At 43.9% G+C, this 22,432-nt stretch overlaps 1 protein-coding gene across 18 annotated transcripts in view; it reads left to right on the plus strand.

The window, feature by feature from the left end:
- by (focal adhesion protein tensin) overlaps positions 1-22,432 on the plus strand; it is a 324,342-nt gene that overhangs the window by 44,153 nt on the left and 257,757 nt on the right. For 12 of the 18 annotated variants that reach the window (XR_013038337.1, XM_012285033.2, XM_012285037.2 and 9 more), the window contains exons 4-7: positions 5,241-5,477; positions 6,991-7,197; positions 7,273-7,438; positions 7,827-7,880. Coding sequence is in view for 17 of the 18 variants with exons in the window: in XM_012285033.2 (XP_012140423.1) it covers positions 5,241-5,477; positions 6,991-7,197; positions 7,273-7,438; positions 7,827-7,880 (664 nt within the window). In the remaining variant the exon portion in view is untranslated. Of the gene's footprint in view, positions 1-5,240; positions 5,478-6,990; positions 7,198-7,272; positions 7,439-7,826; positions 7,881-8,331; positions 8,557-8,584; positions 9,637-20,626; positions 21,444-22,432 lie in introns of those variants that run through there. The other 6 variants (XM_076532358.1, XM_076532357.1, XM_076532355.1 and 3 more) reach the window with 6 other exon arrangements.

Raw genomic sequence — 22,432 nt, forward strand, 5'->3', positions numbered from 1 at the left:
CCAAGACGCCAAACTTTCACAATCCCAAATTTCAATTCAACAATCCGAAAATTTAAAAATCTGAAAAACTGTGTCTGTCTATCCACCTAATATCCACCTAACCTAACCCTTCAATTTCCCTTTAAATTTTCCAAATATCTCAAACTTCAATTCGACAATCCGAAAATTTAAAAATCTGAAAAACTGTGTCTGTCTATCCACCTAATATCCACCTAACCTAACCCTTCAAATGTCCCTTCAATTTTCCGAAATATCCCAAACTTAATTCTTAAAATCTGCAACGTGTTTATACGAACGGGGATTGAAAAGAAACAAGCGGTAGCTAACGGGCAAGTTTGATCGATATCCAACTGCCCCAGTGTTATTTCGCGATTCGACTGTTTCGATGCTTTGGAAAGCTTGAAAACATGCGTCAGTAAAACATCAACTATCCAGATAAGCAGATAAGGGAGTGGTATGTGTACATTAGAGCAAACCACTTGTCCGTGTATTTGTTCGCACGACAGGCTGCATATGTGGCCGGACTCGGGAACGACGAACGGATATGTTTCGCGAAGCCATGACAGCTGCGCATTCGGTACATAACTGGATCAGAAACCATGCAATCGTATCTACTTTTCTACTTACGCTTTAGTTGGGGTGCTTCGCCTACATGCGATCACGGCGATATAGCTACCCGATTACCAGAACTTTTCGTTTCTTTTTAAATACTCATTGACACGAAGTGCTGCGAGTTTCTTGGAATCAGATTTTTCCTTCACGAATACTATAGAAGATTGCCGAAGTGCAACCTATAGAAGATAGTGAAGCTCTAGTATAAATACCACTGTTTCTGTTAAATTATATATACAATTTTTAATTGGAAACTAAGTCGAAATAATCGATGCGAAGAATTTACAATGATGTATTAAAATAAACTGCCCGTAGGAAATTCAATTAAAAAATAAATCTGTATCTCCGAATAGACGAGATTAAATTCGAGATCCAATTTTTATTCTTAATTAGCAGAAGTTTCAATTAACGACAGTGAAATAGATCGTTAATTAAAAAAGCCCTCGGTTAAAAATAGCATTCAATCTTTCGGCAAAGGCATAATTAAAAATTAAACGTTAATTCTTGATTAGAAAATCATTCGACGAGGAATTGAATCGCGATTGTTCGTCGAATGAAATTCAATTAACGAATTAAACGTTAATTGTTAATTAGCGGTGAATTAAATCGAAAAGTAAATTAATCATTTGAAGCCGTAGCAGATATCGGTAGCCGGTGAAAGAGATCGAGGAGTCGCACGATACGACAAATAGACGGAGGTGGGGAATTTAACGATTCCTCGTCCCCGCAATAATTCCTCTCATTTTTCCGCGTTGATTCTCATCCGGCAGCGTTTTCTGCGGATTCGCTCGCGCGTTAACCGTGCGATGCGAGATACCGCGAAACGTGGGAAACCTCTCGCCCACTTTATTACGACGCTTTTGTAGTCACGCTCTCGCGCGGCCGAACAGATTTTCTTCGAATGATTCGCCGCGAGCGAACTTGCCGAGTTTAAACCTCTCTCGTGTATCACCGTCGACCGACCATAATTTTCTAGCCACCTGTAAACGATCACGCTGGAATCCAGAGCGTCCGCTTTCTAAAAACCGTAAGTAATGCAGGAAGATCGTCCGATCGATTAAACCGAGGCTGGAGAATGGGGAGGATTGCTTCTCCGTTTTCTTGCTCGTGATCCGGCTCGACTCGATAATTGATTAATGGAAATAAAGGAGAACGTAGGGGACAATGAAGGTGAACTGGAAAGAATAAACTGGATAGGAATGTACCTGAGATAGCCAATTGCTCTGTTGCCAGCTGTCTTTAGATCACCACTTCTGATATAACAGTCCGATGGAGCCTGATGTGTTTTTAACGAGAATAAAATAATGACGAGGTACAGTAATGTGGACGCTTAAAATAATCGCTGCGAGTACCATTTTAATTCTTAACGACAAGAATATCCTCCACGAACGATATCGTTTTACGAGAATATTAAAACACTCCTACAAATTACGCTACCACTTCGATAGTTTATTCCAGCGAATGAAACATGGACACGTAACCACAATCGTCTGAATGAATATTCATTCGCTAGCACTTTTAGAATGTCCAAATCTTTTATCTCTTAACACCAAAACTACCAAACCGGTCAAATGACCGCTCCACAAGTTTTTCATAAGGTACACATTTTGATAAATGCATTCCTTGAAATCAGTATTGATTCTCATCACGATAAAAAATAAATGTGTGCTAATTTATGTTTCATTGTTTGTTTATTTATTTTGTGACTTCATTTTTATTTTCAAATTAAGTATACATTGTATGTCGGTAGGTTTAGTTTTAAAAACGAAACGTGATCGTAAACTGTTGAAATCTAAGAAGCATTAATGTAGGAAATGACCGGAGGAAAAGTTGATTCGGTTTTAAAATAAACCACCAAACGAGAATCGAGGATGAAACGCATTCGCAATTTTCGTTTCACAGCAAATCTCGGATGAAAATAACGCAGCTAACGGCTAAACGGCGTTGCACTTGGTCGAGGATACGCTTTGATCATCCATCAACTGTCTGGATACGTACTTTTCCCTGGTTGTTGACGGAATGCGTACGCGAAATATAATTCCCGGCTCGAGGCGGCACGTAGCGCGCGTATTATTACGTGTACGGCATCGACGTGTCTAATTACCTTCGATTCAATTTCGAAATTGCGTTTCTCTTCCTACCAACACTTACCTACATTCATCGAAAAGAAAAAATAAGGACCTTGCTGCAGCTCTTACCTACAAATTACATGTGTTTATGAAATTGCTTTTAATTTGCATCGAAAAGAGAACACTGGGAATATGTGTACACTAATAGTCGTTTATGATACGCTTATTTGATGCTGTGTGTACAAATAATACATATACATTACATTGACTTACTATTGCTTCATCAAACAAAATGTAGCCATAGATATCTTTCCATCCATGGAAATATTTTCAGGTCCACAAAAAATGTCAAAAACCGATAGGTAGAGAAATGTCTAAAAATGGATTAGTTCGCAATAAATTTTTGTTGTACGTTCAGAGTCCGGTTCGTCGGTTTGCAACGCATGAGCGTCCATACAATTAATTATTGACCCGTTTTAATCGCGTTAGGTCTAATTAGTGGGGAGGGAGTCCGTCTCAAAGTTGTTAATTAAATTGGTTAATGCGATAAAGGAGTCCATAGCGGAGTTCTCTTCGTTCCCTTTTCTCTTCCCGCCTCTTTCGTTTCCCCTTCCATCCTCGAGTCTCTTTTGTGTTCGTTCGCTACTTGCACAGAACCTGCACGGATACCTTTAGCCACCGTGATCACTTCAATTATACCGGGTTACACCGATCGAACCAACGACGCTGTTCAACCTCGTGAGAAGCCGTCGTCGCGGTTTATAATGGACGCCACGCTCGGCCACTTACGATGTTTACGCGCCACGGCTCCATCGTAATCCCATTGAGAAAGTTCCTGTAACAAGAAATGATCGAGCTGTGTTTACCATTATTCTTATCTTTTCTGTTTTTGCAAGATTACTATTACGCTGCAATCGTTTCACATACTTTCGCAAAACATTCTCGTGTCTGCCGGTAGATGACATTAATATCGACGCCTTCGAACAACTGCGTAGATTCCATTTTGTGGAACTTTGAAAGTAGCCCTTTGCGCTCGAGAGATGACTCTCAGTCATTTTATTTAATACAATTTGAAATGATTCTATAATATATAATAAATATTCTATAATATTTAATACATTTTTAACTGATTCTATAATATGACACGTGTGACGTATTAACATAGTGAAACGAACAGTATAAATTATTAGTAGAGAAACAATAAAACCTCAAAAGAATTCATTTAACTTTTTAACTAAGTTGCTGTTTGCAAACAGTCAAATTACCTTCGATAAGGGTTAAGTTGAAAATTAGGATGAATCGTTTTGAATTAAGAATCTTTGGTGTTAGACACCCTGTTGCAAAACTAATTTTCACACCTATCGTGTTACTCTAGCTGGTAGCAGCTACTACTTTCACGAAACATTGAAAAAAGTAAAACAGTTTCAATCCGATCGATGGTGTTGAATTTCAGCCGGTCAATACGCCAGCCGATATTACAAAACCGAGAACGATTATAACGGTGCGGACAAGTCGATAGCGATCACGAGGATAATAAATATTCCGTGGCTTCCGTGTTTTAGCGTACCGTCGATTCAAGAACATTGGCTCGGGAGTCGAAGGACTAATGTGTGTCTCGACGAGATTTTGTACGCTCGTTTTTCAAGCTTGTGTGAGCAATATGGCGACGGAGGTAGAGGTCGCAGTGGTCGTTTGCAGTTGGTGATCAGATTTTAAATTTTAGATACATCAAATTGTCGAAAAAAAAATTGAGAGTGGAAAATTGGTAATTTATGGATTTACGACACTTTGTATGTTTAGAAATTTGAGGATTGGTTTCGGAGTTGAGGATTGGTTTAGAAGTTTGAAGATTGAGGATTTCAGGAATTTGTCCTTCGAGAAAGTATTAAAATTTTCTAATATACTTTTCGTCCATTTCTTACTCTGCTATTAGAGCTTCTCATTTACTTGTCATTTTGCTACCCACCATTTTGATCAGGGTCACGCGCACGACAACGTTGCATTCGCTAGAAATAACCGCAATTGCGTTGACTTGGAAAGGCGGTTATTAATTGTAATTAATATTCATGCCGATAATGACAACCGGTAATATGTGCATTACCATAGGTAAACGAGAACTCGTGTAAATCGCGGGTAATCGATATACATACGTAAACGTCCATATAAATTTTCATCTTGCAACGAGACGATCGTAGAGCTGGGAGTAGTCAATTTGTAAGCTACCCTGAAGCGTATTCAATAAAAAAGGAGTAGAAAGAGAAGAAGTGGAAGCACATAGAGCGGTTTGTGAGCCCTTAAAAGCCGCGTAAAGATATCGACGACGTGGATTAAACGTAGCTCGTTACACGTGTCGCGGTGGTAAATCGTCGTTGTAAATCAATTGGCCAGATCTGGCCAGGCTGGACGGTCTGATAAATAGGATTAACTGATTTACATGAACGAGATTCGTTCGGGCCGCATCGATCATAATCAACGCAGCCTGGAAATCACGATCTAGAATTAATTCCCGTCGATGCAGACAGGTCGAATCAACGGTTGTTTTCTGTTTTTTCGTTGCAGGCCAATCCATGCCAGCATCCGATCGTGATCCTGAGGGACGTTGCCTCGTCGGACATGGAGTCGTTACTACGTTTCATGTATCACGGCGAGGTTCACGTGGGTCAAGAGCAGCTGGCCGCGTTCCTGAAGACGGCGCAGATGTTGCAGGTTCGAGGATTAGCCGATGTGAACAGCGGTGCTGCTACGGCCAAGATACCGCCACCGCCGTCGTCTGCTGGCAACAATGGCAGTGCGCCGGTATACTTTCATTTTTTACTAATTTATTTTATATTTAGGAACACTGTTACTTTACTGGGGATATTTGGCGTGATTCTGGACCAGTAATGAACGTTGGGGGTTTGGAGAGTTAGAGAGTTAGGGAGTTTGGGAATTCGGGGATTTGGGAATTAGGAAACGTGAGAATTTGGGGTGGAAGAATTTGGGGATCTATCAATTTAGGGATTTGAGAATTTAGGGTCTGTCAAATTAGGGACTTGAGAAGTTGGGGATGTGAGAATTCGGGAATGTGAGATTTTGGAGATGTGAGAATTTGGGGATGTGAGAATTCGGAGATGTGAGAATTTGGGAATGTAAGAACTTGGGGATGTGAGAAATTGGGGATGTGGGATTTGGGAAATGTGAGAATTTGGGGATGTGAGAATTTGGGGATATGAGATTTTGGGGACATGAGAATTTGGGTATGTGAGAATTTGGAGATGTGAGAATTTGAGGATGTGAGATTTTGGAGATGTGAGAATTCGGAGATGTGAGAATTTGGGAATGTGAGAACTTGGGGATGTGAGAATTTGGGGATGTGGGATTTGGGAAAAGTGAGAATTTGGGGATATGAGAATTTGGGTATGTGAGAATTTGGGGATCTGAGAATTTGGGAATGTGGCGATTTAGGGATTTGAGAATTTGGGGATCTGAGAATTTGGGAATCTGAGAATTTGGGGATGTGAGAATTTGGGGATCTGAGAATTTGGGGATGTGGCGACTTAGGGATTTGAGAATTTGGGGATTTACGAATTTAGGGATCATAGAATTTGGACCAAGATTTGGGGATCTACCAACTTAGGGATCTGACAATTTGGTGATTTGCCAACTTAGGGATCTTCCATTTAGGGATTTGAGAAATTGAGGGTCTAAGAATTTGTGGATGTGAGAGTTTGGAGATATGACCCATTTAGGGATTTGAAAACTTGGGGATCCACCAATTAAGGGACTTGAGAAGTTGGGGTCTAAGAATTTTGAGGTCTGAGAACTTGATGATGTGATCATTTAGGGATTTGAGAATTTGGGAATATATCAATTTAGGGATCTCAGAATTTGGATCAAGAATTGTGAATCTACCAACTTAGGAATCTAACAATTTGATAATCTGCCAACTTAGGCATCTACAATTTAGGGGTTTGAGAATTTGAGGTCTTGTGAATTTGGACATTTAAGCATTTGGAAATTTGAGAACTTTGGTTCTTGAGACTTTAGAGGTCCAAGTACTTGAGGATTCAAGAATTTGAAATCTTAAAAATGTTCAGATCTGAATACTTCATTTGACAATCAGCAAATTTGAGAACTTTGGTTCTTGAGACTTTAGAGATCCGACTACTTAAGGATTCAAGAATTTGAGACCTTGAAAATGTTCAGATCTGAATACTTCATCTAACAATTATCAAATTTGAAAACATAAGAATTTCCAAATGCAAGAATTTGAAAACTAAAAATTTTCTTAGTAATTTGTTAACAAAGATCTTCTAACTGCATGTTGCAGGCAACCCCACGCAATCCCTGGCAAGATAACGCCAGAGGTGACCTTGCCGAGGGTGCTTTGAGTCCACCACCAGAGAAAAGACCCAGAAGTTACAGTCCTCCACTGGGTAACCACATTGAACAGAAATCAGACGTTCAAGACTCACTTTTAGGTCAAGCTCTTGAAGGAGGACCCACGATACACACATCGTCCACCAACAATGTACAGGTAACTTTGCTTGATTCATCGTCTCTGGAAGTGTTCCAAAGAACTTGGTAAAAATGAGTATTTTTTGCTGATCAGGCTCAGTCTACCGGCGAGGATTCGAATTCGATGTCGGACAATGAGGAGGAAATGTCAAACAACGACAGTATCCTGAATTCTGTGAAAACCGAACCAAGTGACATCCTGAACGATTCTATGGAACACCATCGTAACTCGTTTCATACGACACTTTTGGGAATACCAGGTAATTCATTCGAAGTTTATTACACAATCTTCAGATGATAATTCATGTCAGTATATTTCTTTTATTGACATATATGAATTTTATACAGATACTATACCATATGCACAGTTTTAGCACATAAAAATTTTGATATATTTGTCATGTTAAGAATTTTCATTGTTTTAAATTATTTAGTTATCTCTAACACTTCACACAGAATTGAAAAATGACTTAATTTATAATTATTGAAACTAACTCGTAATTGTTGATAAGACTAACAGAAGAGTAAATTAACGTTGACAGGCAATTTTTCCTTGCTTCGAAAGTTATTGTAGGCGATATGTAAGAAAAGAAAAATAATTAGAGAAGTATAATATAATAATTTTGGGATTGTGATGAATATTTGCAGGACTGATACCAGGCCCATCCGGGATCCACGCGGCGAATCAGGATCCGAATTTCGGTAAGTGATCAATGCAACGATTCGATTTCACAGTTTATTACGATTTCGATCGCCCAAACTTAGTATCCTCCCGTCGTTCCCTCAAGACTCTGGTCTCTCGTTGTTGCGTTGAATGCATGGAACTCTCGTACCTCTCACAACCCTGCATCCCCTTGCCCAACTACCCCTTAAAAAATAATAAAGAATAAAAGTAAATGAAACGAAGTAACATAGCGAGCAAGAGCCGCGTCTCCGACGGCTCTTCGAGTTTGTTTGCCGGAATAAATGTATCGATCTTCCTTCGCAAAAGGCAGGCTGCTGTCGCTAGAACAGATCGTTAGGGTTGCCATGCGAGTGCCAAGCTTCACTGTTTTACTTGATTTCCTTTAACGAGGCTAAACACGAACTAATTGGTCGATCGGTTGATCTGGTACGAATTGAATCGACTATTAAAACTGTTTATGGACAAAAGAAAAAAATAGACAGAGAGAAAGAGAAAGAGGGTGGATGTACGGAAATGGCAATGAAGAAGGACAGAGACAAGAAAAACGACAACGTTGATATCCGAAATCTTGAAATAGAGAAAAAAAGTGAGAAAATCATTTGGGGAAATAAAAAAAGGGGAGGGAACGAAGTGTGTTGCTCTAGATAACGAAAAACGGAAGTAAAAGCATAACCAAATGAAAACGAAGGGCTGTGGGAGGACGGACAAAAAAATTGAATAGTGTTTAAGGGATCGTACGAGGTTGGCTGAGGACTGACATTGGCTGGTGGTTCCAGGGCGATGGCAGCCCTCTGGAGGAGACGGTTCAAGTTCGAGTTCCGGTTGGTTGCCGGCCACGTCCTCCACGGGGAACGATCTCGCGGGATCTGGAACTTACCAGAGCGGAGTTCACAACTCGAAAGGGCAGGATCTGTCGTCCCTCCTCCAGCAGCACCATCATCACCACCTTCACGCCACCAGCCAAGCGTCGCAGCAACACGCCCTCAATGCCTTGAACTCCCTGAACAGCCTGAATACCGAGCAGCTGACGATGATGCATCAGAAACTGCAGAACAATCTGCAGAGTCTGCAGCAACAGCAACAGCAACAGGGTGCCACGTCGAAGAGTAAAATTCAAGAGAGCATCGCGTTGTTCCATCAGCAAACGTCGCGACGCTATCAGCAACACCAGCACCAACATCATCAGTCGGACAACGTGAATCAGTCTGGCAAACCGAAGTGTCCGGAGTGCGGGAAAATTTACTCGAACAACTCGAATTTGAAACAACACATCGTGAACGTGCACACGGTCCAGACCGAGTACGTGTCGTGTCACGTGTGCAGCAAGCAATTCAAAACGAAGCAGTACCTTCAGATACATCTGTTGTCGATGCACGGGATCAGGAAACGAAAGAGTTATCCGTTGTACCAGATGCAGTCGCAGATGCAGCAGCAACAATCGGTGCCGTCTGGATCGCAGATCTCGTCAGGCAGCCAGCAGTCGCAACAGTAATACGCGATGATCCAAGGACAAAAGGATCCGTGTGCACGTGACTTGTGTATCGACGAACTTAATCGACGAGAAACACGTGATTTTACCCCTTGACGAGGGGTGGAAACACAGGGTCGAATGTGAACATCGACTGACGCAGTATTCGGCGAATCGAGTCTGAACTTCCAGAATGTCCGAAGGAAGGCAGCTACTATATGACCTCGCAATAATAATCGTAGCAGTTGTTCATAAGTTGTAAAATTGTATAGGGAATTAAACAGCGCGTCTCCGTGTGAACGTTAGTTAGGTAGTTTTGATTACTTATATTTTTTTTCTTGGGTTTCCGAAAGTTTTGATAGTCGAGGATGAAAGGAGGGAGGTGGCGATAATAGTAGGCAGTGGAGGGCGAAAGGAGGGTGCTGATACGAGGATTGGCCGACCTATTTTCGTATTGTACCGCAGTGCGCAGCCAATCCTTCGGGGCTGCGATAAGTAAGCTCCCGCGATTGGCCAACAGAGGCTTCTTGAAATTCTCTCGCAGGGAATTCTTATCGGCGTAAAAATAGTAGAATAAGAAGACAGAAAGTAGTTCAGTGAGAACTCTGTATTCTCTACCCCGTTCGTTTTCCTTTCTTCCTTTTTTTTTTTTGAGGATCCGCGGGACTAAAAGGAAAACCAGGTCTTCAGGATGAAAAGCGCTGAAAAATAACCGCTAATGGAATCTTTTCTTTTCTTAACCGATTAAATTTTCAACGAGTCATCTTGCGGGTTGGATCGAACGAATTATTTCCAACCGTGTGGAAGGCACCAACCCGAATTCCACGATTTCTGACGCAATATTCGCGCGTCGCTTGCCTTCAGCGGCGCACCTTTGCAGGCTGCTTTTAAAATATTGACACGCTTGGCTAAAACCGGTAGCTAGAAATGCAACGAGCGCGTTCCATTTGCTCTCCGTCCCTTTCGCGTCTTGACGAACCACATTTTGCTGCATTGCCACGTGTGTGCGCGCGTGAAGGTGTACTTTCAGACACACGTGCGAACACCCCGACACACACACCGATACGTGCACACGTCGAATGCCCGCGCACATTTAGGCTCACGGAATTACGAGGCAGAAAGAGATAGACTGGCTTGTATTGATCTCGAGGATTCAACAAACAGCACCTAGTGCCGCCCGCTCCTTCCTCTCCAACTTCACTTTACTCTTCCACCCTCTGCCTTCACCCTCTTTACTTCGTTCTCCACGTATTCCACACAATTCGACTCGTCTTCTGGCTAGAGTTTGATCATCAACCCCACTCCTAAAGATAGTTTCCAGCATCCCTAGTGCTTCAACTTCATCCTGAAATTGATTTATTATCCCTATTATAGAACCGCCAAACTTATGGATCAATATTTTTAGGTCGGAGTTTTCAGAAAAATTAGTTACAAAATTTTCCTATGCACTTTGCACAAAATTAACCCTTTGAAGGTTATTGGACTGTTCACAAACAGCAACTTTAAAACTTAGTTAAAAAGTTAAATGAATTCCCTTAAGGTTATTCTTTCTCTACTAATAATTTGCATTGTTTGTTTCATTATGTTTATACGTCACACGTGTCATATTATAGAATCAGTTAAAAAATACTTATTTCAAATTCTTGTATTAAATAGAATGGTGACTGAGAGTCACCTCTCGAGTGCAAATGGTTAAATTTGATTTTTGTTTGAAGTCAAGTGTACCACCCCTAAATGTCTGCGACCTATTAGGTCAGTCTGACAATTTTTTAGTTTGGGTCGTTAGAAAAGAATTACAACAGTAATCTCGAATAAAGAGAGATAAAGCTAGACTCTCGAATGAAGTATCAGTCTGATAGATCCACGGATCCGAGTGTCCATTGTTAATGGGGTGTGTGTCAGTCTCGAGTCCGTAGATTCACGATTTTCAAGGGTGAAGAGAAAGAAAGTTGCACGCAACACGCGATACTCACCCCTACGATCCCGAGCCACGCGATGCCTAGCTCACGATCAGCCTATCACCCTCATTGCGAACCCCTGGCAAAACAAACCCAGCCGGTTTATCCAATTCCACGGTATTTCCACGAATCTCTTCCATCTCCTGTCCGTGCTACCCAACCCTGACGTTCGCAGTTCCAACGTAATGGAGGTGGATACTCGCATTTGTTCCAGTCACACCCTCCTCGCCTCCTCTAACCCTTCACCCTCCCTTCGGTTCTTGGCCGCTTGTACTTTCCGCTTTCTCTTCGTTTTTACCTTCACCCTGCAATCCCGGTTGGTTTCTTCGTGTTCTTATTTCGTGGCGACCGCATGAAACTGCACCGTCTTTTCAAAGCTTCCTCTCTAAAAGCTCTCGCAAGAAACCGCTTCGATTTTCGAGGAGGTTCCTTGCCGTTCTTGAACTAAATAGTGAACCTTTTACTACGTTTTCTTTTAATTATAAATCTTTACCGATTCCAAGTTTTTAAACAGCTATTGTTCAATATTCGAAGGATTCTACGAACCTACGTCTGTTTTTGTGATTCGTTGGCTTATCGTCGGTCACCCAATTGGAAATCCTAGCTTACGCTCGCGAGATCGACTCTCGATTCGCTTCACCCCGCAGATTAGAGTCATCTATCACCCGGATTCGATCCGGATAACTTTGCCGTTCGTTTCGGTCCCGGCTCGATTCTTATCAGTCTGACGAGTTTCTCTGATAACAATGGCGTGCTCTCTGCTACCGTTCTGCCTACCGTTCTGCCCCTGTGCGCCATGTTCGACATACTCGAAATTAAAAACAGTAATACCTTGTAATAAGCTTTGTACCGCTCTATGTACATACACCCCGTTACACCCTTCATTCCCCTCTTCCTTTACACACGTTCCTTCCTTTCTTCCACACACGTTGCACATAAATTACCAAAAACACCGATCTCGAATTTCCATCGAACGTAAGAATGAAATGTTTTGAAAAGATTCGGGCAAGAGCCACGTGCGATAATCCATCTTCGTAGAGGAAGCAAAGACAAAAAGAACGAGGAACAGGAAACGAGATGGAATATGGGATATTGTGGCCTACTTGGGTGGCGACGATCAGATACATCGAGGGTTGGTAGGAAGATGGCTGCTCATAGAAAGCAGGAAAAGGATCGCTGAAAGAATAAAAATGGGATTTCGTGCGATAAGCAGACCAAACCCGGATCGTGGCCGTACGGCGTCGAGTTCAAATGTTTGCTCGCTCGATTCCCTCTTCTACCCCAACCAGGCGTATTTTTTTGTCTTTGCTATTTTTTCCCGGTCCACCTTATCCAGATCTCGCCGTCCTTCTCTTTTCCCGTCTACTTAATGTTCTGGAATCCTCTTTTTCTTCGCTTTCACCCTCGTGGCATGCACGTGCTGGTTGCGCGCGCGTGGGCGCGACCGGCCACAAGGAGGGTTGCTCGACCCGAAGGGTTCATCGTATATTGCGTCGTCCGGACAAATGACAATTGCAATTCCCTTTTGGAATCTATCGTATTAGTCTGCTGTTCCGATCCCTCTTGATTGCCGCGCAAAACTGCCTGTCTTTCTTCTGACAGGCTCACGAAAATTGTCAAGACATATCTTTAGAATCGCTTGAAAGCTTGTCATAAACTGTTTCAATAGGAAGTATTTGAATTTCTGACTGAATATGAACACAGGGTGTTTTGGTAATTGTATTCAAATTATGAAGAATTTAATCTTTTTATAGAAAGATCTGAACAATTTCAAGAATACTGACACGTGTATATTTGAATTTAATAACGAATGTGTACACCCTTTCCTTCTGAAGAAAACTAGCTTATTCAATTTGAGATGTTAAATTGATGCTTCTATATGAGAATCTATCGGAAGAAGTGTGTATACGAACGCGTGGGAAATGGACAGAAATGAACGAAAGCCCCAGAACGTCCCCAGCCATAAGGTGTAGAATTTAGCAGGAGTTACGTGTTCCATAGGCGTCGCGTTTCAGCTCGAAATTGCAAAAGTTTCGCGTGCCATCGAGAAAAATGACGGAACTCGCGCAGCTGTAGCGTGCGTGTCACATGGCGCTCTGAACTTTGTTATTCCGCTCGTGTACGCTTGGCATCGTATCCACGAGCGTTCTTCCTCCTTTAATTCTCATCGTATCGATTCGTTCCAGGCGAGTTTTAAGAAAAAGAAGAAACGGAAGCTCGTTTCTTATCCCGGCAAGATTTCATAACAAACGAAAGATAGCCGAGTCGTGATGATCGCTCGCGAAGTTAATTAAAGAAACTAAAGCCTTCCGGTGCGAGTGCGGCTTAATTAAATCGCTCTCTAATTAACGACGATCGTTTTTCAACCCCGTCTCCCGGAGACAGAGGCTGGAACACGCCTGGAAGTTTCAGTTTCTCCAGCCTGACCCGCTTGTATAGGCATCGCGAATGCTCGTTTCGAATGCCTGGAGCGTATCGATTGTTCCGCGTCGAACGTAGAGACGAACGATAGAACGAGATTGGATTTCACGGTTGCAGCGGCAGCGGATGGGGTGGTGCAGCACACTTTAGCAGGAAGATTGATTAAGCTGCCGCAGCCACCACCGCCCACGCGAGGTATATTAAAGACGTGACCCGACATAAAGGAACCCCGTCTTCGGCTACCATCCGTCTCTTTCTCTCGCCCCCATCTTTCATCCCTATCTTCTTCTCTGACCACATTGATTTTCCACGCTGCTCTTTCTTCCTTTCACGACCGTCTCTCGATCTCTCGGCTTCTTCCTTACTTGCCAGTAATTTTCTTTACCGCGCGACTCCTGTTCCTCTGTGTACAAACAAGTACACCGCCGAACACGCTAACATTCCCTAGGGAAAAAGCTGATGCAGACGTACTTACAACCACCACTTGTTTTACCACTTTGATGGCTCTGCACTTTACGAGATCAATGAATCTTACAATTTTAGGACTCTTTTAGTTAGAAGCTTTCGGAATAGCACTTTAGGAGGAGCTTTCAGGGTGATCTAGGAACAACATAATTTAGTACCTTAGATCTTAGGACGAACATAGCATTCTATCTTCTCAACAACACTGTTTTAGACTTCAAGGATGTAGCACCCTAAGTTATTTAGTACCGTAGTCCTCAGAACCTCTGTATCAATAGCAGATGCTAGGACCTATTAACATCCCTCACCTTAGAAGCCCTCAGAAAGAACTCACAATCTGACTATCGTATCACTTCTAATCATACAATACTTATTCCAGACCCGAAAGGAACTTATCCTTCCCTAAACCTATTCCTTTAAATTGGTCTCAAGCATTAAGAAACGATGAAATCCCTACGGAATTTCCCCTAGGGAAGGTTAACGTGCTTAGCAACCTATCAGCAAAATGCTCTCATTCTCCTGTTATCGTCTCCAGACCTCTATCGAATTTGTTGTTTACTTAGCCGCGAGCTAGAGCTCCACAAAAGCTCCTGGTCAGACAGCTTTGCAAGTTTGATTGAATTCTAACGAGTGGTCGGTATCAGGAAATGGACAAGTTCTAGAGCTTCCTTCTTCTTTCGGTATTTCTTCGTTCGTACTTTCATCTGCACCGTTCACTGGGAAGCTTTTAGCCTTTCCATTGGAACACGAGCTTTGGATCCTGGACGGGGTTATTTTCGGTTCTCACGTTCGCCAGAGGGATTAGAGAGGACGAGGGGGATTACAGAGTTTCGTTATTGCCGCGCTAAATGTTCGTTTCTGTTGTAGTTCCTGAATTGAAGCACGACCGGGCCCAGAGGCTTTTTATTAAAACCTCGCGCGGCTTCAATTTTAAAACCGTCTCTCTGGTGGACGACGTATTTGAAATTAAAATAGAGTTTGAAATTAAAACGGAGAGGACGGGGGAGAGGGTGAGTCGGGCGGTCGAGAGAGAGCACGAGAGGGGGTGGCAGCGCGAGAATAGATATTTTATTCCGGTGGAATATTTATTTCGTGACGATCCTTCGTCCGTGTTTTCTATTTTCCACCGACGTCTTGTCGACGGGGTTTCCTTCTCGTAGATTGCATTTTTCATGAAGATCCCGTTAGGCACGCTTGCCGGCGACATTGTCACGAAATTTTCGGCACCGCGTGGATCCTACAGGATCCCAAGGTCCCTTCCATCTTACCTCTTGCAACAACTTCTCATCAATTTTACCGAAGGTGACCGACCATTTTTCCCTCGTTTCTTCGCCGGATTGAAGCCTAACGTTGGCCTTTTGTCAATCTTGCTCGTTCGTTTTCCCTTGGAATTCCCGCTGGGAGGGCATTTTTCCGATACCGAACATTTTCAGCCCGAACAATTTCACTTGTTTTCAGCTTCTCCTTTGGGCACTCGATTGACGTGCCAAATTCTTACCCTCTTACTCTTAGTTCTTCATTTTTATTTCAGGTACATCTCTGTTCTAACGATACATCTGTTGTATACAATTTTCTGAACAATTTCATGTATATTTTTTTTTATATAATTTTGATAAATTTGGAAACAATGCACGTTGATAATTTCGTAAAAAGTGTCCCAAATTATCTCTCTGGTCAAGAAGTTTAAAAAAAAGGAACTGTCATTTTAAAATCTTCGACCTTGAGATCTTTCCGTGTACGACAAATTTAATAACCTAGATGGGGTTATAAAATTAGGTAACTCAGCTTGTATCCAGAAAATCTCCGCAACACATACTAAGGTCGTTAAATCTAGAGGGTTAAACTGTCATTACCAAACACTCGTTGATCGAAATCTATTAATGTATTCTGAAAAGACGATTTCCGGGAACGTACATTGAAATCCGTTCTTAGAATTGTTCTGCAAGAACGACGCAACAAATGTCCCCTAAAAGTAGCAAACGAAAAAAGAGAAAAGCAAACGTGTCCGCGTTATCGTCGAAGTCGTCGGGGTTTGGCGTAAGGGGTAAGCGACGCGCTAAAGCCATCGGACGTTTCACGAGCCGGAGGGAAGAGGGACAGACGAGTTGTGAGGAGGTGAGACACGGTTACGAGGGCACCAATGGGAGGAGGGGTGACGTGAGAGAGACAGGGGAATGAGAAAGGGAGAGAGAGAGAGAGAAAGAACGGGAGAGAAAGAGCAGAAGGGTGTGAGAGAAAGACGGAAAGAAAGGGAGAGAGGCCGCGCTTCCCCCGAGGGTCCTGGGATCGATCCCTGTGCAATTTCCCGCACATGTCCGCATTGATCTGCCCTCACTTGCCCCCGGCACCCACCCTTGCCACACTCAACCACCGTCACCCCCACTGACGCCGTCACTGACGCCACCGTCACCGCCAACCACCCTCAACTTCTTCGGGGTTCCTGCGATCGCCCAAAACATCCACCACTCGCGCCATCCACTGTCCAAAGTCGTTTCAACTACGCTCGAGACACTCACCCCCTTAGTTTCTCGCTAATGTGCCTTAGAGGGCCTCGCGATCCTCGAACCCGCTCGCGGCCGACACGTTTTTTCGATTCGAGGAAAAAGAGATTTTCCACTGGGTTGATACTCGCAATTGGCAGGTTTCTTTGTCGTCTGGGGACACGAGGGTGTAGACCCTTTTTGGAGGGTATATTTTCTTGGACGCGTTGTTTTTACGGACGACCCTCGTATGCAGGGTCATTCTCGCTTCTACGTCATATTTTCTCGCGGAGATATTTAATTTTTAATTATCATTCCGAATTCGTCGAGGGTGGAGTCCACGATTTAAATATCAAAATCACTCCGTCTGTTGATGAAGCCGGAAAGGACAAACGTTATTTGCTTTCGCCACTTTTCTGCCCCCTTCGTAAAAATTTCGCCCGACGTCTGCGAGGGGAAGCGAATGTGCAGAGGGCCTCGTAGGCAACGTAGGCTACCTAAATTAAACTTTTCTCCCCGTTCGTAACGCAACCCCTCCCCCATCCGTCGAGGCCTCATACATCAGCCTGTCATAAACCTAAGCCGTGCCAAGCGCGTTCGATGTAACCGATCGTTAAGAAAGTTGGTACCGGAAACCAGGTGTTCCTTCCGACGGGAATAACCGCTCGAAGAAACTCGAGGAGGGCTCACGATAGATAAAAGAGGCGGGAGGGAGTTATTGATCGCTTCGAAATTGCTCGACTTCCAAAGAAATATGAAAGTTTCCAACTCCGGGATGAACGAATTTTTTTTCTGACGGTTTTAATGAGTTTCCCGTGAGTTCGAACGTGTTCGAGGCGGAGAACGTTTTTGGTCTGGCGTAGTCATGCTTCTAGCGTGTGATCCTTTGCACTCGAAAGCGTTTTTCTCTATTATCTGAAGTTTATATTTACTAACTTTAACGAGTTATCGATTCAAGAAATAGAAGATTTAAGAGTTCATTTGGGGGTTGAAAACCTTTCTGCAAAGTGTCTATTCTGCTATCGAATTAAACATCGACTATGACTCACCTTTCAAGCGCAAAGGGTTAAAAGCACACCCCCTTGATTCCAGTACCCTTAGGGAAGCGATCTCGTTCTGATTAGTTCCCGAGAGAGTCGATGTCCGACTAAAAGGATCCAAATCCGATCCCCGTCAGAAAATTGATTTCGGCGATCGTTTTTCCTCCGAAATTTTCTCTCTTAACCGGTATTATCGTTGCGTAAGCGGAGACAGCGAAGAAGTTTTCCGGAAACTCCGAAGACATCGATCTTCGACTTCCTTTCAGCCAATCAGCGTGCTGACTGCTTCTTGAGAAGCAGGTCCTCGTTAATGCGGCGCAATTCGTCGGAGCGACGCCGCTAATGGACTGGCGCAATCATCCCAGCCTTTTGCTTCCGAATCTCTTCTTCGTCGTCAACAGCATCCTTTCTCCCTTCCTTCCTCTACATTCGTTCCATTTTCTGCATCCATTTTCATAACTCTGTCATTTCGTGTTTTTGTCCCCGTTTTAATTCGCGCCGGACTACCAACCGCGTCTTTGTCGCCTTCCAATTTCCCCAACTTTGTACCTGGCTCTGTTTCAAAGTAGTCCTTGCCGTCCATTCGTTCCATCCCCGTTTCTGTTTTATCGAATTCCACCCCTTTGATGTTGCTGCGCGTTAAGACCATTCTGCTGTACTTCACTTTCGTTTTCCTTTCGCTTTTTGGAACTGTCCGCACAGGGTAAAGCGTTCAAACGGTAGAGTATTCTTAGAGTATTATCGACGTATCAAAAACTATTAGTATTATCTTGTAAATTGTACTTTGTAAATTTGCTAAGTTTCTCAATTTTTCTAAATTTCTTGTTATTCCGTTTTCTCGCAACCCTCTGTAGGGTTAAGTCAGACACCGTTTTTATGATCCTACGGTTCCTTTCCGATCCTTGTCCGGTGTATTTTCTCTATGGAGCTGGACGATCTTCCCCATCCCCATACCACCGTTCTATCACTCTCTTCCAACCGATCGACTTCGAGGTTCGTTGTAATCAAGCGCGCACGTACACTTCCCACCCTAATCGATCGAACTGGCTGGTACAATTACTCAGCCGACTGTCTTACGTGATTCCATCCGACGGAGAAGAAATTCCTTCCAAGTTATTCGATTTTCTGTTATTCTTGCACCCTCGATACAACCGCGCTACTCTCGAATCAGAGTTTAAGCATCCCTCAGCCTCCGTAAACTTTAATTTGTAAAATTAAATTATCTCGAAAGCAGTAATAATTTATACGTAACAAAATTTACGTTCGCCCTGAAAATTGTCAGACGAATTTTATCGCGAAACAGTTTCAATGGTGTTTCGAGTATCATGGAACGTTTCGAGTCTCAAGGAATATTTCGTTGCTTTTATTCGTAAGCTTACTTTCACGGGTAGCTCGCCAAGTTAAATAGCAAAGTCCGGAAAAGGATTCGAACTGCACGACGTGGCCATAACTCTGCATGGATTTCTGACCTGCCGACATTGTAAATCACCCACGAATACGATTTTCCCCGGTAATTGTAACAAATCGGGGCTCGTCTTCGGGTTGTAAATCAAGAACGCATAAGTCGCGTTTTCCCGCGCGAAACTCCCCGGGTTTCAGCTGCGAATATTTCATCCGGAAGAAAAATCGATCCCGGTTGATTCGGCGGAGTCACGTGGAGAGGAACGACGACGCTATCCGGTCGTAAATTAAACGCGTGGTTCGCGATCGAGGCGGCCAATCATCCCTGCTTTCCTTCGAACGAAATCCACGGGGGTAGACGGGAGGAAGATTAGAGGGGTGGCTCGCTCATAGAAGACGATTTCGAAGGCGGGTACCTGTCACGCCGTGCCTGCACATCCTCTTCCCCTTTTACGTAATGAGACGTGCACGAAAGTGGGAGAGGCCTTTTGCTTAGAGATTCGTAGGAAAGATAGTCGTAACGAGGCGTAGAGGGTGGATCAATACGAGGGTTCTTACGTAGTTCGCTCACTCTCTCTCTCTTTCTCTCTCACTCTGTCTGTCTGGCTGTCTCTCTTTCTCTCTTCGTACGCTCTCTCGTCCTTTCCACCAACTCCACCCTGTCTTCCGCCTTCACTTGTCTCGTTCTTACATCGGGAACTCCCTTTTACCCGACTTTCTCTCTTTGTTTTCTCTCTGTCTCTTTCTCTCTCTCTCTCTCACTCATGGAGAGAAATGCACGAGGACGAAGGTGGCGACGATGCTCGGGAATCATCGTCGCGTTTCTTTTGTATAACTATCGCCGAAACTTTTGCCTACGCGAGGCGAAATGACGGGTGACCGCGAACGGTCGCCGATCCAAGAAAACGCGAACTCGTTAACGACGAACGAGAGGGAGAGCGAACGAAGACGGAGCGGACGTTCGGACACGCTCGAGAATTTGTAGCGGCGCAAAAATACGTAGGCGGCCGAAATTGACGCGATCGATGCGTATCGGCGTACATATTTTTTGTCTAATCGAGAGCAACGAGCCACAGCTACATCGACAAGAACAACATCAACAACAACACAACCAAACATCCTACAACCGGGCATGCCCTGAGAGTACGAGAGTAGTCTGCGTGCGTGTGTACAGGTATGGGAGCGCGTGTGCATGGAACGACGCAGCGTGTGCACGTGTGGAGGAGACGAGTAAGAGAGAAAAAGATAGATCGATAGCGTGTGGTCGAAGGGTGTGGAACGATCGGAAGAGAAAGTGAGACGATCGAGAAAAGGAGTCGGTGCGAGTGGTCACATGTGTTACGTGCGTGGGCGTGTGTGTGTTAACGGAGAGAGGCGCGTGTGCTCGTACGTGAAGTGATTGTATGCGTAAAAGAGAGAGAGAGAGAGGAACAGATGTAGAGAAAAGAATAAAAGGAGCGAGTAAAAGAGAATGAGAGAATGAGAAAGAGAGTAAGGCGACAGAATCAACTGACGGGCACGTCCTGGTTGTAGGATCGTTGATGCCGAAGAGGGAGGAAGCCGCGATGGCGGCGGTGGCTGCGGCCGCCAGCGAAACTACGCAAGTCGTGGAGAATTTCGCGAGACTCTACACGGCACTGCGCCACGATGATGCTAGGCCTCTCTGTCGTTACTGCGGCAGAAGCTACTCGTCGCCGAGCAACCTTCGGCAACACGTGAAAAATGTCCACTCGAATTGGCCGCCGCCGGAGACGTGGCCGCAGTGCAACGTGTGCGGGAAACGATGCAAGACCAAGCATTACCTGATCAATCATCAGCTACAGGCGCATGGGATACATCAACGGCCCAGCCTGAACAATCCCAGTCAACAACCGAAGCAGCACCAGTCACCCTCTTCGTCCTCCTTGTTGCCATGAGTACGGTCCTCCTCGTCTGCCGTCGTAACGTCGTTGAAAAATGACCACGGGAAACCATGTTCCGCGATCAGATGAAGTTGGGAGTCGTTACGCGATGCTCGTCGATGCGGAGTGGCCCTAATCTTTCGAATAACGGTTCCTTTGGTCCGGGCTGCCTTTTCGATTCTGAACTTTCGCTGTTACGGTTTTAGGAATCAATCTACTTTGTTCGAATTATCGACGCGTTTCTATGAAACAAAGCAAAAATCCAGATTATGGTTTAGCACTCGAGGACATAGTAGACTTCCTCGATTTTTCGATAGCGAATTTTCAAGTTCCCAAATCTTGCAGCTTTGGAAATTTGCAGATTTGCTCGAAATAGCAGACTTCGTTCGAAGGAAGCCTACTGTATGTCGATAGAGAAAGTTAAAATGATCTCACGTGACGACCGAGGTGTGGCCGCTCGTATCGACGAGCTCACGCAAAGATTCCTATTTTCTCTGTTCAACGATGGCGGACAGACGATTGCCTCGAGAACGACCCGGGTAAACGAGAAATCTTCGGACTCTAGGACGTACCGAGACCCAGACTAATGTTCCATAATCACGACATCATCGTGCAAGCAAGTATGAGAAACAGTCGCGACATTTTCTGGGCACGTTCGAACGCATGGCACGAATAATCGAGAATCGATCGATCGCGTGTTAACCGGCGGACATTTTATTTATTGTAATAACGAAACGTTTACACAGCTCCGCCACCTTCGAGCCAACGTGTGCCTCGTTTAGCCTTAGATGACTATCCGGGGAGAACGTGTTCAACCCTACCCCGCACAGAGACACAGACGCTTCCGTAATAATCTGGCACGTGAGATTCTGTCCGGACACGTTCGAACATCTCCCTTCAGTATTCGATTTACGCGATGATTGCGCGAATTCCATACAGTCCTGTCTGCCAATTGCGCGCACGATATCCGAACACGGGTAGAGAGAGCAATTAGCGATTCCGTCAGATACCGGTATAACCGGGTAACCATTTGCGGGGATGTTACCTCCTCTAGATATTCCGCAGGTACAGTCTGTTTAAAATAATGATCGCTACTATTTTAACCCTCGAACGGACTCGTGATCTGCAGCTTTTCAGTTTCAATATAAACTGTATTATAGTTAGACAAATTTGGAAACGATTTTATATATTGACGAGTTGTATGAAACGGAAGTGGCATACAATCGAATTTAATTCGGGAACGGTCTTAATTGAAAGACGAATGTGACTGACACAGCGGACGGATCACAGCTCACAAATTTCCCATTGTAAATATATTTAACAAGGCAAATATACGCACCGGAAGTACACATTGTATGGGAATATCAGGTATTTCGGAGTTGCTTAATTTAACGATTTTCACGAGGCACGAGGATCGACAGTCACGGAACTGTCGATT

The sequence above is a fragment of the Megachile rotundata genome, chromosome 6 (assembly GCF_050947335.1).
Source record: "Megachile rotundata isolate GNS110a chromosome 6, iyMegRotu1, whole genome shotgun sequence".
Lineage (NCBI taxonomy): Eukaryota > Metazoa > Arthropoda > Insecta > Hymenoptera > Megachilidae > Megachile > Megachile rotundata.